Raw genomic sequence first — 18,600 nt, forward strand, 5'->3', positions numbered from 1 at the left:
GGGAAAAAAAAAAAAAAAAAGAGTATTTATGGTAAATCTGTACTCTTTGCCCACAGGGCAGAGAGGCTATATCTCGAAATACGAAGGATGCAAGACAGGTCAAAAATTTTTAGGCAGTGCAGAATTACTGGTTTAATGGGTCTGCTAAGTGACAGCATGCTCCCAGTAAAGAGTTCTGGCAGCAGAAAGCCAAGTGAATAACTGACCGGGAATAATGTCAGCAAAACAGCTATCAGGATGCTATGCTGCTCAACTTGAATAGAGGAACAATTGCCTACATTAGGAAAGCAATACATTTCAATCCAATCCCAAAGTAAACTATGGTGTTTGTTTTTGCTCTTTAACTACTATCTGCCACCATCACCTTCTGCCTTAAAAATGAGAGTATGAAAAAGGCAGAACCAATGAAACTGTTCACTTCAGAAACACAGCAGTGTAATTCCAGAATTAACTTGAGAGATATGCAAGTCTTTTCCAAAGAGAAGATGTGGCAAGCTAGCACATATCTATTTCCAATGCTTCTCACTTTCCACTGAAGTGGAAAGGGACACTAAATGCTCGCGCAGGAGAACTATTAAGAAAAGAAACAACTTCACAGAGTCTGTCTACCAAAGAAGCTATTTAAGTATCTTTTGAACACCTTACTGAAAGTAGCATGGACATCTTATTCCTCCAGCAGAACAACCTGCATCTCCGCTGCATCACGATCAAGCCTGCAGTCCAGGTGCCAACCAGAGCTCCCAAGAGCAGGGGAAAATAAACAAACAACTACAATTTTACAGTGAATTAGAAATGTCTGGTCTAGGTTATATTCTCTGAAGTGCCCATCCATTATAGGCTGCCTTCTCTTGATGCTCTTTATCCAAACTCCACTCCTCTTAATCTTTTCCCTTTACAAAAAAAAAATTTTTTCCCCTCTGCATCAGATTTGGACTGACTTGTCCCAATTTTGAAACAGGATAAAGATATTTCAAATGCATTCATCAGAAGCTCCAGAAATAACAGCTGCTCTGAGCTAAGACCTTACCCACTTGGATAAATCCCAATATACAGTACAGGTAATAAGAGATAACAGAAGCCTAACGTAAGAATTCTACTCAGGTTCCTATGATAGTTCTTCAACTGATGAAGCAGCTTTAACAGTTGTTCAAGTTACATAAAAAAGAAGCATCTATGCCAAAACACAAGAACAATAAGAAAAATCTTGATGCTATACGCATCAGAAGATACAAGGAAGATGGATGATTATATACACATAAGTTATTTCAGTGAGTTTGCAACAGCCTTTTTCCCACATAAAGACACTTAAAACACTTAGGGAACATAGTATGCAGACAGCTGGCAGCATCCATGTGACAAAGATGCATCAAGTGAGCACCTTTTGCCACCTCATCTGCTCTGTATTAACTGATGGATTCCTTGGCAGACATTTACAGAAAGCAAAATCCCCCCCAACCTTGCCCACGCAAACTGTGAGTAAAATGGCCCAAAGTGCTGAGCCATCCAAAAGTCAGATTTGAAGTCAGATGGGCTTTGATGAGCAAGAAAGGCATTCTGCTTTATTAGCAAGAACAAAGTCATGAATCTCTCAATTGCATTAGTCCAAATCCTCCACCACTGTCCCATGAGCGAATGCTATACTTATCACACTCCAGAAATTCCTACATATGCTCTTTCCCTCCAAAAGCCCCATCAGACTGCTGGTATCAAGAAATCCCGGTTCTGAAGAGAAGGACAAGCTCACAGACCAACACACACTACTTTGAGTGTGTTTTTTGTAGATACTTCCATGGAGACCTGTACATGCAATTGCATGTGGAGAAACCATCAGACTGCAGCTCCTTTCATCTCCCACCATTGTCCTAAGGAATACTGCACAATATACTGGCTGAGAACACAGAGCATGAGAATACACACTTGGAAGTGTCCTTCTCCCTGTACCAAAGACTTTCTACACCACAGAAGAGTCATTTTTCTAACACACTTTTCACTGAAGAAATTAAAGATTTTCCTCATACTCTAAGCAAACACCAAGTACGAACAAATCTCCCTCTGCCAGCCACAGCTCTACTGACACTATCATGTTTGCTTTACCAACCACTTATGCTTTGTACACAGCTGTAATTACATCTAAAGGCCTCTTCCTCCACAACAAAATAGGAGCTTATGTTTTGCTCACTCCATTCCATTTGGTGTTTCAGATACACACCTCCTCCCTTTCAATCCTCAAAGAATACTTCAAACTTTCATTTTTTATTTTTTTTTTATAAAGCAGTTCAGTTTCTTATAGCTCTGCAACAAGTGCAATCCACCCATTTTCCACAAGCTGGACAGAGCTTACCACCATATACTAGGGTTAGAAATTGTGCCGGAATCACTATGCTGACTGTCAACGGTTTACGGGCATTTGGCCCAGTTCCGTGACAAAGGGGATGGGGGACCCATGGACCCACACCCCGGGAAAAAGGGAAAAGGGAAAAAAGGGTAAGGAGATGGCCCTGAGAGCAAAGAACAGCGGCAACAATCTGAGGAGAAACAAACTAATTTACTAAATAAGATATCGGAATGCAAAACAACACACTATAATACAATATAATTACAATTTAAGCTGATAAATCCAATACAGAGAGAAAGAATGTCCAAAGTCAAGGTAGGCCTTACTCTACTACTGACGATAAGATGGCTGAGGAACGAGGTGCTGCCAGGACGAGAGACGGGCGGAAAAAGGGGCACGAGGTCTCGTGATCTGCAAGTTTTTATCTTTTCCCTCTGGCCGGAAATGGTAACAGAGGAGCAAAGTACCGTGGGGAATATAGTAGTCCTTCTCTTCTGAGAACCAGGTACATACACTACATGATGTTATGATGTGGAATACCAATAACCGAAAATCACAAAACAATGACAGCTGACTTCTAAGAAGCTGCTAGAACCAGTGACTGCTCCTCCAGGAGCCCATGAATAGTTGTAGATGCTATAAACCTGAAGCTTCACTTCTGTTTGAAGCACCGCTATCATAAGCACGTACTGGAAAATGCTCACTGCCCATAGTCAGTACCAACCCCCTGCTCTTCACCAGCACCTATTCCCTTGTAGCATGAGCCATGGGAAACTGTCACATTGAGGTCCCCATCTTGTGCCAAGGCTGCCAGCAGTGCTACTTCTGGTAGCCAGCTTCTCCTCCTAGTCACACCATGCATTTTCCCAAGGCATACAGGGGTATGATTCTCCCCTTTCCCCATGCAGACAACCCCTTACATTACTCCTTCTCCTGGGAGATGCCAAGATACAGGAAAAAGGCAGAAAACAAAAGCTTTCAGCACAGTTTGAGAATGCACCACTTTCAAGAAGTCTGCTCTGGCTTTGATCTATTGATTTCATCAAGGCCCTTAATGTGGGAAGTTAAAAAGCAAGTTTCCTTCACTGCTCTAAAATGAAAAAGAAAAGCCTGTATGGCATTGTAGGCTTAAGTACTGCATTGAGAAACTAACAAATATTGAAAGGAGTGCAGGGAACCACAACACCAGAAGTGCCTACAACTAGAACGTGCTCTCAAGTGTCTTGGTCAAAATCCAAAAATAAAAAGCAAAGATTTAAAACTATTGTACTGCATTGCTACTTCAGAGAGACTAGCAAACTACAACAAAGAGAAATTAATGGTTAGAATCCTAGAATGTCGCCTCAGAACTACCCCTGTGAATTTCCATGGATATCCCACAGCCATCTACAGCAGCTTTGCTTACTTTCTCCCCTGAAGCTACTCAAGAGAAGCAAAATGATGGGAAGGAATAAAGTAGCAAAGCATTTATTACTGAAACATGCTTTTAAATGACAAATCTTTTTGTTCGGGGTACTCTGAGAGGACTCCAGCACTGACTGCAGCACATCCTTCAGAAGGGCAGCTGCAATTAATTCCATATGATGCAGAGCATGGCACTGAGCAAGACTCCGCGAATGGAAGTGGCTGCTGCTCCCCAGGAGAAATAATCATCGAGAGATACATGAGAGAGGTGAAATTACTCTGCAGCTCCACCAGCTTTATTTTTAAACACCCGGCTCCCCTTACACTCGCCTTCGCACAGGGAATGTCTAACCCCTCAGCTGTGCTACGCCAATCTAAGAAGCTTGGGATGCCAGGAGACGTGGTGCAGCAGCCACCACTTCCATGCCAGACGTGGCTGTGTGCCATGCTGCCCCACAGAGACGTGCAGTTCCCTGTGCCCACGGGCAGAGTGCTCACCCAGCAGCAGCGGCCATCAGTCCAGCACTTGGCAGCATGGCAGCACAGGCAATGTGGCACTGATCTGAGAGGAGAAAATACGGCCCCAGCAAGCCTGGAGATCTGCATGTTCATAATTAAAATGTTCTGAGGGTATTTCTGCTTCTCTGTAGAAAGGCAAGCTGTTTCTAATAAAAGATAATTTGAGTCACTTGAACTTTGTTGATTTATGACTTTTTTCATGTTACTCCAAAACTGAAGGCCCCTTGTCAAAATAAGAATTGGTTTTGGGAGGGGGGATGTTAGGCTAAGGGTTTGTATCATTTCTTTCAGCTTCCAGAGAGTCACCTTTACAACTCACCAACTCTGAGACTTCCTCTTCCCTGCTGGTGTCATTCTTCTGGAAAACACTTCATTCTCTTGGCTGCCTTCAATCAATCCAAACCCTGGCAGAAGATGCACTCTGCACATGCATGCTCCCATATAAGGACTTCCCTTTTCTCCAAAGCACCACTTTAAAAACCAACACATCAGTCTCAGGAAAAAGAGACAGAAAAACTTTTATACACTTGCTGTCTTTTTTTTTTTTCCTGTTTAGATTACATGTTTATAGTTATCTTCTGGACTTAAAGAAAGCTTTGACTTCTCTGTTGCTACAATACATACAAGTTAGCCCACTGAAATGAATCCAAGCAACATTTACTCACAAGGAGGTCAGCTGAATGTTCAGGACACTGCCATCCTTGCCTATGATGGCTTGACAGAGACAAGTCGGCCACTTCTGTCTATCCTCATTCCTCTCTGCCCTTCCGCAAACCCAGTCAGAAGATGCTCACTGCCAAATAGCAAATTGGGAGGGGAAAAAAATGGAAAACGTAACCCCCCCAATTTATACCTATTGTTTGTTCTGAGATGTTGTAGGAAGACCTGCACTCTGTCAGAGCCATGACCTTCTGCTGGGACTATAAGGGCACAACACAGCCCTGTGAGTTCACAGAATGCACTGCTTGCAAAGCACAGCACCATGAAGAGATTTTAATCTCAGCCCTGTGTCCTCTGTAGCTATGCAACCATTCTGCTCCCACTTGCAATCAGTTATTTATGGGCATCAGCCTCCTCTTACGCAAAAGAAAGGCTTCTTCAAGTCAGAGTAAAGGTTAGCACTACTTGTGCCAATCTGTAGCCCAATCCTGAAGTACAAATTCAGCTGAGTTTCTTGGCTCTCTAGTTTTACTTGCTTGAGTTTTTTTTACCCTTCAACTCTGCCACATTTGGAGATGGCAAGTTCCAGTACTAGAAGATACGCTTGTTTTCATCTTCAGATCACAACATTTCCTTCCAACAGTCCCATCCTCTGTAAGCAACTTCACATGATGCAGTGCTACCAAGCATTATCAGTTCCTGAAGTCAAAAGCATTGATTTGCACCTTTGTTGGATGTAACAGAATGTAAATTTTGGGAACTGTTACATACTGATCTTTTTACAGATTTCAAACCCACACTGTTGGGGAGAAAAGTCTGAATCACAGCAAAGTACAATGAGGAACAGGAAGCAGGTAACAGCCTAATTTAAAAATTAAATGATGCGTTCATCCATCCAGAGACTTCATTGCTCATGACTGCAATACCGAACTAAAAATCAACCAATGCCTATAGGAAAGGAAACAATAGTAAGGTATTTAATCTCAGGAAGAAGACTTTTTAAATTTTTTGCAGCACACTGAGCATATACAGCTACTTTCTGTGTAGCTTGTAAATAACCACAGGGCTGGAATGAAGGTGGGGAGATTCTGGAGGTTGGAGGAGACATCACAGAGAATTTTTCCTTTTGCGCTGTTCCTGAAATTCACTGTGGGATCACAACATGGAAGAATCCCTGTCGTATTTCCAGCACAAACCAGGATCGTGGTGAAATGTCTGTGAAGGAGAGATTAATGGAGATAATTTCCCTCCTACCCTACTCATTGAACTGTAGAAAGCAGAGGTAAAGAATTGCTTTTCCATCACGCAGCTCCTTAGCCTGTGAAGTGTTCCATGAATCACTGCCAATGATGCCAAAGCCAACAAGGCACACAGTGATATTATCTTTCAAAATCTTAGCTTGTCAAAGCTGACTTCAAAACCAAACTGTCTTTGACACTAGGAAAGATATCTAAAAGCAGCAGAACCTAGTACAATATGGCTTCTCTTCAAATAGCCAAATTAAAGAGAATTCTCTCCTTTCTGTACCACCCAAGTCACTAGACTATTTTAAACTAATTTTAACATGAGGAACAAGCATCGTTAATAAATCCATCGTTAAGCTAGCCCTTCTGGTAAGGTAACGATTATTACCAATAATCATCGAATAAATCATAGAATGAATCATAAGTCTGGGTTGGAAGGGACCTTTAAGATCATCTAGTTCCAACCCCACTGCTATAGGCAGGGACACCTCCCTCTAGACCAGGTTGCTCAAAGTCCCATCCAGCCTGGCCTTGAATGCTGCCAGGGAGGGGCATCCACAACCTTATCCACAACATTATATATACACATATAACATAAAACAGTTAACAGTCTTGAGCAAGTTATAGTAGACCTGAGCAGAGTATCTATGAAGGCAGAGGATTATCGTAACCAACTAATACCACAAACAAAGAATTTAACAACCAAACTCTCAAGAATTAAGCTTGCCCGTAATCTCCTCAAGACCTGAAAAGCAAGTGGAAATTATTCCTTATTGGTGAACAGTAGAGGTGCAAAATGAATTAAATAACAAAAAGAATCTCACCAAGCAAAGGCAACCACTCATATTTAGTTTTCTAAGATAAAAAAGGTTTAGTAGAAGTAGTTAGATTGGAAGCCAAACACGTCTTATGCTGTCTTGAGGAGTTCCCACAAAGGAAAGTCAGTAGCGTACCCTGAAAACACTCATCAAAAGCCACAGGACTTCTCCCTCTGTAAAGGGAAGGATCTTGTTCATGTAAACAGATGCTTAAATGTGATGATACTGTAAGCACCCCGTAAAGTAAGATTAAAAATAGAAGTTAGCAATATTCACTCACCTACTTTCACGAAGTTGCAGACCCACAGAATAATTCAGGTTGGTGGGATCCCTAGGGGCCTCTAGCCCATGCTCCTGCCCCATGCCAGGGCAGCTGTCAGCCAGAGCAGGTTGTTTGGAGCTCTGTTCAGCTGGGCACCAAGCCGCCTGGGGATGGTGGCTTCCTAGCCTCTCTGGGCAGCTACACCAATGCTCAACTGTCCTCAAAGAGTAAGGAGAAATGTCTTCACTAAGTTACAAACCTTTCCTCTTTTAGTGCATGACAGGTATCTCATTCTCCTGCCCCATGCCTCCATCCTCTCAACAACCTGCCTCAAGCTGCTAGGCTCCCTCCCATCCACTTCTTCCCCCACCCAGCTCCCAGGGAAGGTGCTCCAGTCCCAGCCAGCTCCGGGGCTCTCTGCCAATCTCCCTCCAATGTCCCAATGTCCTTTCTGTGCCGTGGGCCCCAAAACTGGATGCAGTATCACAGGTGCAGCCTAGCAAGCAAATAACCACTTCCAATAACCTACAAAGAGCCAGTCCTTCCTGCTGCCAGGACGCAGCTGCCTCACATTTAGCCTGCTGCCCTGCTGGTCCCCCCCAGGCCCTCCCCAGCACTGCACTTCCCAGGCAGCCACTCCTCACCCTGCACCACAGCAAAGGGTCATTCAGCCTGTCCCAGGTTCGCTAAGTACGTTTCTGTTTAATAAATAAGAGGCAGTAACGGGTAGGTTTTTCAGTTTAAGTCGGGGTGTGTTCTAGTTCATCACATTCTTACAAACCTGCCTCTAGGGCATGTGGTGCAGCCCTTTCACCCGATAACAGTTCTCACCATAGCTTGGAGAAGTTTCAGCTATTAACTTTGATATTATAGTACTACGGTAGCACTGCTGTAATCCTCATAACTGAGGGGACTGAGTGAAGCAAGAGAGCACAGTAATTTCACTCTTAAATGACACACCAGAGGGGGGAAAGCTGAGATCTTCAGAGTCTGTATGCCAAAATGCTATTTATATATATATATATATATATGTTTTATATATATATATATAACCTTCCCCCATGCAGCTTCATCAACCACTCCTTCAAATGATGCTTTCACCCCCAGTAAATCTTGCTTTTACTGTACCAGTCTTACACAACTGTTCTTGTTGGGATATTTACAATACCAATACACAGAAGTGATGATGAACACATCAGTGGATGCAGAGCTCATGGACTGGTAGCTTCCCCAAACCAAAGATAATATAGCTTTTATAACCTGTTGTGAAATAACACTTCCCAGATTGACTAACACATTCAAGAAAACAATTCTGCCATATTGATCATCTGCTTATTCTCCAAGCTAAGAAAGTTTCCACCTTTCTTTCTAGACAATATTTTCCTTTAAAAAAAAAATAATGTAGTTAACGCTAGCAGAACAAGTAGAAAGAGGTTGAATAGTTGCATCCAACAGATCTTTGCCACCAATCAGATAATGGCATTCCAGACTCTGGTTTTAAGGGCAGATCTTTTACCTATTTTAGAATGTTAGTAATGAAAAGAGAAATTAATTCAGTTTTAAGAAAATTAACAGCTCAATCCTGCATTTCCTACACATTATCCCTTTATCAATAGTATCGTTGTTCTCACTATTCTCACCCTTGTGTGAAGCACCACTTGTAACATGGCTTAAACAGATCTCATGACAAGGGAATTGTGTCCATGTACACAGGACACAGGTTCAGCTGCCATGCAACTGGGAGAGGAAAACATTTCTAGGTGATAGTTTAGTAGGTCATAGAGTTTGAACAGGTTCTTCCAACCCTTTAAAACAATTTAGTTTTCATTCCACGGAATGACTGACCTAGCCAGAACGAAGAGCACCCCATCAACCTCATCTGCCACCACTAAATGCTGCCCTGGAGATGTAGAGAAAGAAGTGAAGAATTCCATTCCAAGTCATAACCACAGTAAAGTTACTCTGAACTCACATCCATCTAGGAGCAGAAGCCAGCCACCTTTTGACTCTTTATGACTGACTTATAGACACTGTGAGAAATATTAATCTAACTTTAGCTGTCCACAGATTAGCTAGTTCAAGCTATTTGTATAGGTTTCTTCTAGTCTGAGGAACACCCTCATGAATTCCACCATGAAGAGGGATTTGTGACTAGCACAGATCAGCTAGAAAGTTACGCACTTTAAGATAGGCAAGATGGATACGAATCTGTCAACTGAAACTATTTTTCAGCGCTCAAGGACTGTTCAAAGCCCACTGAAGTAAGTGAGAATTTCTGCTATACTCCCCCAGTGGATTTGGGGTTGCCCACAGCAGCCCTCCCACAAGCTGGACCCCCTCACCAGCAGGGCAGATGCCTTCATTGTACAAAGCTATAGCCCTGAAGGACTACCAGTACGAACACATCAGGCGCTATTGGCCCAGATAACTACACTTGCTCACTTTAAGAAGTTCATTCACAATACATTGTGTAAAGCACACAAGTAAAACACTCTTCCAGTAGGAGAAGAAAAAAAAAAGAAAACAGGAAAGACTAAAAACTGAAAAAAAAAAAAATCAGCTGTAGACACTGTTTGCAGGATAACTCATCAACTTTCCTACAAGATTTGATTACTACAACCATGCAGCCCTAAATCTTATGGCACCTTTCTACATCTGAGTGGTTGTATTCAGATACTTTCACAGGCAGTCAGACTGGCTTCTCCGGAACTGCTTGCTGCGGAAAACTTCTGCTGGATTTAATCTATTCCTATTTGAGTACCTACAAGCCTGCAGTAGCAGCTGATGGTCCCAGTCTTGCTACAAGGCACCACTGTTCTAAGACTAGAGTTCCTACTCAAGGATCTTAAAATCCCCTTAAAAGCAAAGGAAGAGTTGATGTGTAGATACAAAGACACAATCCTGCAAGACACAAGTTACTCATATATGCAGCCAATCAGTAGGCTTAACCAGCATGTTTGATAGAAAGAGCTTTATCTCTGACATTCCTCCAAGTCAGGGCGCCCCAATCAGTGTCATACCACATTTTGAAGGCCATATAAACCAATGTGTGTATTCCTCACGTTCCAGACTCCATCAGTAGATTATCCAGTCCACTCCCTTCACTATATAGGAACAATTTTGTCAATTAGCTACCTTCATTCCCTTTTAAGCAATGGGAGACATAAGCCTTAGCTTTCTAGAACTGCATCCACAGGAGGGAGAGATATCCTAAGGAAATCTTGTTTCCAGACTCCTGATTCAAGACAGTAACGTGAAATTTAGTTGCCTGGATCACTGTTTTTATTGCCCTCACACAGTTTCACAGATATGGCAGTGCAGATGGTGGCATGGCTGTTCTGCTGCACGACAGGACGTATCCAGAAGTACCAAGTAATACTCCTGGCCCCAGTTCTAGAAGCAACCAACTTAAAGGTGCTGCCTTCAACAGAGAAATCTGTTGGAGGTAAAGAAAAAAAACAAAAAAAAAAAAAAACAACATAACCAAGAAACTCCTCTGGCTGGCTAAACTTCTCCTGAACAACATGACTCTCCAGGGAAATACATATAGAAGTGGCACAGTTATAAGTTGCTGCAGTTTAGCCTACGCCTATCTACAGGGAATGGCAAAGTCAAACGCTGACCATAGAGGACAGAAACCATGCCTTGTTTACTATTACCAAACAACAACAGAGGAAGCATTCTTACCAGCTGGCAAAGTTTCTAAAGAATACAAGTCTATGGAAAAGCTATCTCTAATTGAACCAAGTCTCAACAATGAGGACAGAGCATATTAATGAGGCATGGCGATGAGGAGATAACAATACCCTGAGGAGCTGCACCAGTATTAAACGCGACTTTATTACTGTATTGCTGTTACGAATCTTTTGCAGCTAAAACAACTGTTTATACAGATGTTCTTTCAACCATCAGTTATTGTAGTTTAAGCAAACACACTGGGAACCTTGACATTTTAAAATTACAGGCCATTAGATTAAATTAGATTTGTTATTTTGCTTTAGTAAGCCACTACACTTTACAAGGCTGATACATTCTTTCAGTGAAACTGAGCTGCGTTAATAGTAACAAGATACCGCGCCTTCAATAATGCAGGCCGATGGAGCTGCCTCGCAGGGTTTTTCATCTAGTGTCTTTATTTTAAGTCTTCTGAGTGCCATTAATATGGTTCACTTTATCATTAAGAGGGCATTCTTTTTTAAGTAGCACATGCCAAGCTAAACTAAAATAATAGAACTGGTTTATTGTTACACGGGGGAAGTATGGCTGATGTTTGTGCAGAACTAAACGTGTGAGCAAGGCTGAATGTCAGTTTCCTACCGACAGTGACTTGCAATCAGTGCAGAAAGTCCAGAGTCCCCACATCCCACCTCCTGCCACACACACAGATCACATCAAACCTGCCACTGCCATGTCCAGATCTCAGGCCCTTCTGCACACTCAGGTGGACCTCAGCGCTTCTTTTCTACAGCTCAAGGGAGGCACAAAAAGGACGGGATTATTATAAGGAACACTCACTTTATCACAAGCGGGACTCTCCCATTCTGCAAAGAGTGAAGTAGCTCTGACAGAGGAAAAAGAAGACTTCTGGTACCCAGCAGACTTGCTCTGGTGAAACATCACACGCCTCTTAGAAACTCACCTCTGAGCCTCAGCTCCTACCTGTGCAGCACCCATCCTGCTCCTGGCCCGGTGGAGTGCTGCTGCAGCAGAGACAGCGCTTGGATGGTATTTAAAGGAGGATCCTGCCCCAAGCCACACAGCTGGTTCCTTCCAAATAACAACATGCAATTTCAGATCTGCCCGTTTCTGCCACAACTTCCTTGTGTGGCACTGCTCTACTGTCCGACAGGCTCTGAGTTCTCTGCTAGCACACTCACTGCCAGCCCTCCCCTTACCAGGGAGGTCAGCAGCCAGCTTACAGCAGTCGCTGCTTCTTTTATTCTCATTTGAGAGACTTCTGTGTAAATGCTCAGCACTGAGCTGGAGGCCACCATGCATCTGAGGGCTGCTAACACTTCTGTGCCAGCACACAGACTGCTGCGGGACGACTGCAGAGCTGAAGGAGGTGGACCTAGCAGCAGGGCATGGCATAACCCTATTTCTGGTTTTCACTCAAATCAACAGGGCTTACTACTTACAATAAATAGATAACACCTTAGGGATGTTACAATTGATGTTGCTTTTCAATACCCTTGGTCTAATGTATCAAGTTCTGCACCATTTGCTCAGTCCAAGTCCTCCAGATTTAGGACGGTGAATGCTGACCGTGTTTTTCTAAGAGGTGTTAACCCTCATACCCCAGAGCTTAACCCAAAAGGAAATGCCATGTACAAGGCACATGGGACCACATCTGCTTCACAGGCAGCCGACAGTCTCACCACACACATAACACCTTTGCCATCCATGCATCAAGAAGATGGAAAACGTGAATGAGGTAGTGTGAGAGGTTACATCCAGCTTCTTCTACTCACATGGCTCTCCTGGGCTGGCACCAAGTGCAGAAGGAGTTAAGCCTCCTCCTGCTCCACTTATCAGCTCCATCACACCAGCGCAGGCATGAGAACTCGGGAAGGCAGAGAACTGCCCACGAGGGAGGTTTCTGCCTGACCCACACAAGACAGGAAGGCTCACACTCCCTTCATTATCATCATGCTCAGAGTGATTGCTGGCAGCCTCGTTACCTACCGACCTGCTTTGCTGCTGAGTTCCTGGCATCGTTAGCAGCCAGAACCAACAGTCATAAGGCACTGTGCACCATGCAGGGTCACGTGCCTCCCTCCTGCTCCTCTGTTGTAAGGAAGGATACACGAGGACCACCTCATTCATCCGCCCAATACAGCTGCTGCCTGCACGCACTGCGCTTCTCCCTTGGGCTGTACATTGGCACAGAAGCCCTTCTTTCCCCATTCCCCTGTCTCAGGTCCTACAGCAACCGGCCAGCTATGCCTGTGCCTGACACAGCACTGCCTTTTCAGATGATGTTGTGGTCAACCATTACTCCTGAGAGCATACGTCAGAATGTGTGATCAACTTGCCCGAAGCACTCCTCAAGGCTCAGGGAATCCCACCATCGCAGTGACTTTACCAACCACTCGCCCAGCCACCGCAGGAGAGCAGAACCTAAAGCCGCGGATTAAACTCAAAGCCTGCAGCTGATGGGAGCTATCACCCCTCTCTCTTGGTTTATACCACCTTCGCGGGTGTTCTGCACCAGCAACACGGCGCGGAGCTATTTAAAGTGTCGCTATTGTTACACGCCAAAATATTTAACAGCGGCATCTCACCCCCACCTGCCTGCCTGCGCGTTCCACAGCGCGAACAAACCCCGAGCGGGACCCGTGGGGCAGCGTCGCACCGCCCTCAGCTCTCGGGAGCGACACAAGAGGGGATGCGGGCACCCCCCCATCTTCCGCGCGCCGTTCCGCGTTACCTGCGCGGCCCCTCTGCGACCGACGGTGCCCCGCGGGGGTCGGGGCGTCCCCAGGAGGGCCGGAGAGCCCTGGTGCCCCCCGCCCGAGACGAAGCGTAGGCTCCGGCACCTGCGCTGCTGTTTACCGCCGCCCCGCTCAGCCCGAGCCAGGGGGCAGGCGAGGGAAATACGATTAAGGGCTTAAATCCGGCGCGGGGGCTGCGGCGCGACTCGGATGCCGCAGCGCGCAAATCGCGCGCTCCGAGAGCCGCTGGAACCCCGCAGCCAGGCGGCGGCTCGGGACTGCGGCACGCCGCCCGCACGCCGCTGCCATCGCCTTACCTCGATCCACTTCTGCGCTTCGCCGAAGGCCGGCTCGGGCTGCGGGGAGTCGGGCGGGGGCTGCGCGTCTCCCAGCTCCAGCGCGGGGCTGGCCATCGGGGAGCCGCGGGGAGCGCCGAGCCGCCGGCCGGGAAGCGCCGCAGCCCGTGCCGCTGCCTGCGCTGCTGCCTGCCGCGGCGGGGCCGGGCGGCGGAGCTCTACAGCCCGGCGGCTGCGGCTCGCCTGCGGTAACCCCGCGCCTGGTGCCGCCTCGGTCCTTCCTCCCTCCCGCCCTGCCTCCGCCCCGCCCGCCGCGCTGCCGGCTAAAAATAAAACAGACGGGCCAAGCGGCTTTGCCTGCAGCCCGGGCACGCGGCCCGTCGCCCCCGGGGGCGGCCGAGCCCGCCGCAGCCGGCGCCGTGTCCGCAGCCCCGTCCCGCAGGTCGCGGCAGCGCTGCGTCGGGAGAGCGGCCGGGCGGTGCCCCGGAGCCGCTCTGCGCTTCCAGGTGCGCTGAGAAACACCGCGCGTGAGCGTGGGTGTGGGGCAAGGGGACACAGCAGAGCGCGTCCTGCAGACCTGCGCGGCTGATGCGCGGTGCGAGCAGTCCCAGCTCGAGTAGAAATGCTCCTAAGCCTGAAGTGAGGCACGGAAGTTTCTAGAAATTGGCAGGAAAACACTTTCAGAAGGCCTTTTTAGAACCAAACCCTAAAAAACATCTATTCATCTAATCGTGTTGGAAAGATGAGCTAACGTTGCTTGTTTGTATTTATTCCAGCTTAGAAAGATACCCACTTCCTGGACACCTGCGTGCTGGACACGCGGCTGCTTGCACGTCAGCCCCCACCAGAGCAGGGTGTGAGCGGGGCTCCCCGGAGCACCTGGCCGTGCTCAGCCGGGGGCGGTGCCAGCACGCACTGCAAACTGCAGGACTTCCGAGCTGCCTTCGTCCAGGTGTGAGTTTGCCTCAATTCTAAAGGTCCGAATCGTGCTCGTCATTAGACAGCAGTCAAAGAAACAATGCTCACTCTTCAAATCGCCTCAATCCATGTTATTAACTCTTCTCATTCTGAGAGTTTGTTTTAGTTGCATTGTGCTTTGGACTTTGTTTATGGTTTGGAATTGGCTGGAGCAGCAAGGTGCCTGAAATCAGCTCATAGGGATCCTTCTGAGTACAGCAATGAGATGAAAACGCTGTTTTTGGTACGCTAACCTCAAACATCTAAAGGGATCTAACAAATATATTTAAAGTTCTTCTGCCAACACAAACCATTTTCTGATTCTTGTAATATTTAAATAACACTGATGTATATCAGACACAATTAACTTTGTTTTCCCAAGGCAGGAGATGGCTGACAATTTAAAATCATTACCTTCTTTCTTTTCCTTATTACTTTGCAATCCCAGCTGCACAGCTGTGCTGTCCAGCACTCCCAGTGTCCAGCTTGTGGCGAGCTGCTCGTGGGTGACCACCGCCACGAGCCGTGTCTTGCTTCAGGAGGTGGGCATCCTTCTGCCATTTACACACTCAGTTTGCGTGGATCACTAAAGCTCATGTGCCTCAGTGTTCCTGCACCCTCTTGCATTCAGGTGTGTACTTCTTAAATTGCTGAAATCTGTGCCAAGATGTGTGAACGTAGAGCCAGTGTGGTCCTACAGAGAGCCCTGCCTTGTGTTTAGAAGTGTAGGAAAAGCCCTGCGTGGCAGAGGGAATCTGGCCACTTCTCCGCTAATCCTAATCCTGAACCTGCTTCCATCCGGTCAGATCTGAGCAGCATCCTTACCTCCCTGTTCCCATGGCAACACGGCTCTAGCATCAGCCCAGCTTGCTTTATTTTTTTTTTTTAAGCCACCATCTGCCTGGGGAGCAGCAGGCCTTTCTGTAAGCCCCTTGACACCAGTTATAGATTTTTGCTAAGGTTTTCCTTTCCCTTTTGCAGCCACACTGGTGACTGGCATGAGAGGCAAAATATGAAAACAAGCACTTGGGAACTCCAGGAGGGTTTTCCTGATGTCACTTTGCCACTCCAACCAAATAGAAGAATTTTCCTTGTAGCTGTTATTTTAAACTGAATGCTTCAGTTCAGCTTCTTTGGTTATTTTCCAGTAAAACTCCAGCTCACATCTCAGCAGTCCTTATCACCTCACCACCATCTGCATCTGTGCTCATTAGACAGGAGAAAGCCTTTGCAGGAGCAGGCAGTGGTGCCAAGCTGTGTGCTTTGTACAGGTGCGCTCGCCCTGCCCGGAGGCAGCCTGCCCGCAGGCAAGTGAGGGAACTGCGCCAGGGAACTGTGGGACTGTGCGTGTGGGGCGGCTATGGGAGGGTGAAAGCAGAGGAAGAGGGGCTCCTGAGTCTGTCAGGGCTTTGCTACCTTGAACAGAATGGAAAAAAATAGGCTTTTGTGAAGCTGGTTTCGAGTGGAGTGGGGGTTCAGCTGGTTTGGTACTGCCTAGTGTGGTTTGCCACCCAATTTTGTTTTCTCTGTTGGGAAGAGAAACTGTTTTATTCCTGTCAGCATGCAATCTGATGTCTTTAAGCCTCTTGAATGCCAGGAGCAGGGGGTTCACAAGGCCTTTTATTTCTGTTTCACCTGGATTATCAATCTTTTCTCTGTAAGCTTTTATAGATGAATCTGAAACACACCAAGCCCCTTTGCTGGTGAAGTCATTCTGCAAGCCCAGAGCTTTGCTGTCTCCTTATCAGATGAGCAATCTGTTGGTTCTGCCTGGGTAGAGCTGCTGTTGTACCCACTGTGGGCACAGTGGGGCACATGACACAACGCCAGGCCAAATTTAGGAAACATCTGAGCTCAGACATAAGTGGGCTGTGCCAAATGAGCATCTCTTGGTTGTTTGCTTGAGCACTTGCATCCATTTCATTGGTTTGCTTGTCTCTTTTCTCCCTTTATCAAACCATGGAATGTCCTGCCAACAACTTGAGGATGTAGAATACTTAATTTAGAAATACTGCATGGATTCCTTCATCCTCTGGGGTGCAGAACAAGGGTAGGCACATCCAGCAGCCAGTTAGCTGAGGGCCATCACTGGAGTCGCATGGCTGTGAAGAGCAATGCAGCTGCCTGATGAAGGTGTGCTGACATGGAGCATCATTAGCTTGGTTATTCCTTAACTCCTCAGGCATGTTAGAATCATAGAATCCTGAGTTGGAAGGGACCTTTAAAGGCTGTCTAGAAGTCCAGTCTAGTCCATCTAATCCTCCTGGAGATTTGGAGATTTTTCTACTGACTACCAAAGGCAGGACGTGCACTTCAGACCTTGTTGTGCACGAAGGGGTGAGTGGAGGGGTGGGCTGAGTGGGGAGCTGAGAGGAACGCTCACAGCAGCATCAGTCAGAGCAGAGGGCTGTGGGAGAAGTCTTCACCAAAAGTTCAACATTTTCTTCATTGATAAAACTAGATTCAAAGACAGTTCCACTCTGCAGGCTGTCTTTGAGAGGAAGTTGGTAAGGGTGTCCACTTAGGAGCAAGAGAAAGCCTAATTCTGAAAAATGACTCAGAAGAAGACTGTTCATATTTGAGAGGTTTTTTGATATATATATATATATTTTTAAACATTCAAGCTACAAGAAAAGTAACACCAGAGCTTTAGTTATTTTTATTTCCCATGCCAATCAGTCATTCTGAGATCATGAGAGCATGTTGGTTTTCTCGATCACTCAAGCAAATGTTGTGACTCTGCATTTTATTTAATTGGGGCATCTGCTGTGGCACATTTGCAGCGTTCAGCATTTGGCTGACAGCACCTGTCTGTGTGTTCCTGCCGTGCTGCCTTCCATCACAGCCACTTTCTCTGTGCTGCCGCTCATTCAGCAGCATATTGTCAGACTTGGCATCCACGTTCTGAGCCATTCAGAGGGGCACAGGGCTGGCTGGGTCACCTGAGCTTGCTCTTCCCTTGGAAAAAAGCAGCATTACCCCTTCTCACCATGTCCTGGGAGAAAGCATGAAGCCCTTTTGCAAAGCAGGTTTTCTGTACTTTGGAATTCTAGTTTGATTTTTGAAAAGCACAGCACCTTATTTTATTTAATAGTAGCTAAGCACTATTTGACGCTTCTCTATTGGTCTGTCTTTGCATTTAATTATTTTTTTAGATTTGAAAAGCTGTTGATTATTCAGGATTTGATTCACTCCCAAACATGATGCTCTTCAACTGTGAGCCCCCCAAACCAGGGTGCAGGCAGTTCAAAATGGGAGTCCGTGCTCATAAATGCCTACAAGTATTCAAGCTGAACTCCCCTTTCAAAGCACAATTCTTTGGGCTCTCCTCATCCTCTCTGTTCCCTGTGTGCCAAATCCCTGATCAGTATCTGTGTTCTGAGTGCTGATACTCTTTAGGTGTGGGATTTTCCCTGCCCGGCCCCCTCCCTGGCTGTGTGCTTGGTTCTCCTTCCCAAGGCCTCAGATCCCACGCTGATGGCTCTGCTGATTGCACGGGGCTGGCTCAGCTTCCCCTTTCATCCACAGCCACACTTGGTTCTCCTGCTCACCCAAACAACCGTTTCCTTCCTTCTTTATATTGTTCTCATCAAGACCTGCCTTTCCTCTGGGGTAGGAAATTCCTATATCCTCTTTAACAAGCATCTTTTTTCCTCCCCCCAGCCCAGCTG

General features: G+C 46.2%; 1 protein-coding gene across 7 annotated transcripts in view; it reads right to left on the minus strand.

The window, feature by feature from the left end:
* LIMCH1 (LIM and calponin homology domains 1) overlaps nt 1-14,222 on the minus strand; it is a 166,680-nt gene extending 152,458 nt beyond the window's left edge. For 2 of the 7 annotated variants that reach the window (XM_021393730.1, XM_021393726.1), the window contains exon 1: nt 13,994-14,211. In XM_021393730.1, the coding sequence (XP_021249405.1) occupies nt 13,994-14,089 (96 nt within the window). In that variant the 5' untranslated portion in view covers nt 14,090-14,211. Of the gene's footprint in view, nt 1-13,993 lie in introns of all 7 variants that reach the window. The other 5 variants (XM_021393732.1, XM_021393727.1, XM_021393728.1 and 2 more) reach the window with 5 other exon arrangements.

This window comes from Numida meleagris, chromosome 4, assembly GCF_002078875.1.
Source record: "Numida meleagris isolate 19003 breed g44 Domestic line chromosome 4, NumMel1.0, whole genome shotgun sequence".
In the NCBI taxonomy this organism is placed as follows: domain Eukaryota; kingdom Metazoa; phylum Chordata; class Aves; order Galliformes; family Numididae; genus Numida; species Numida meleagris.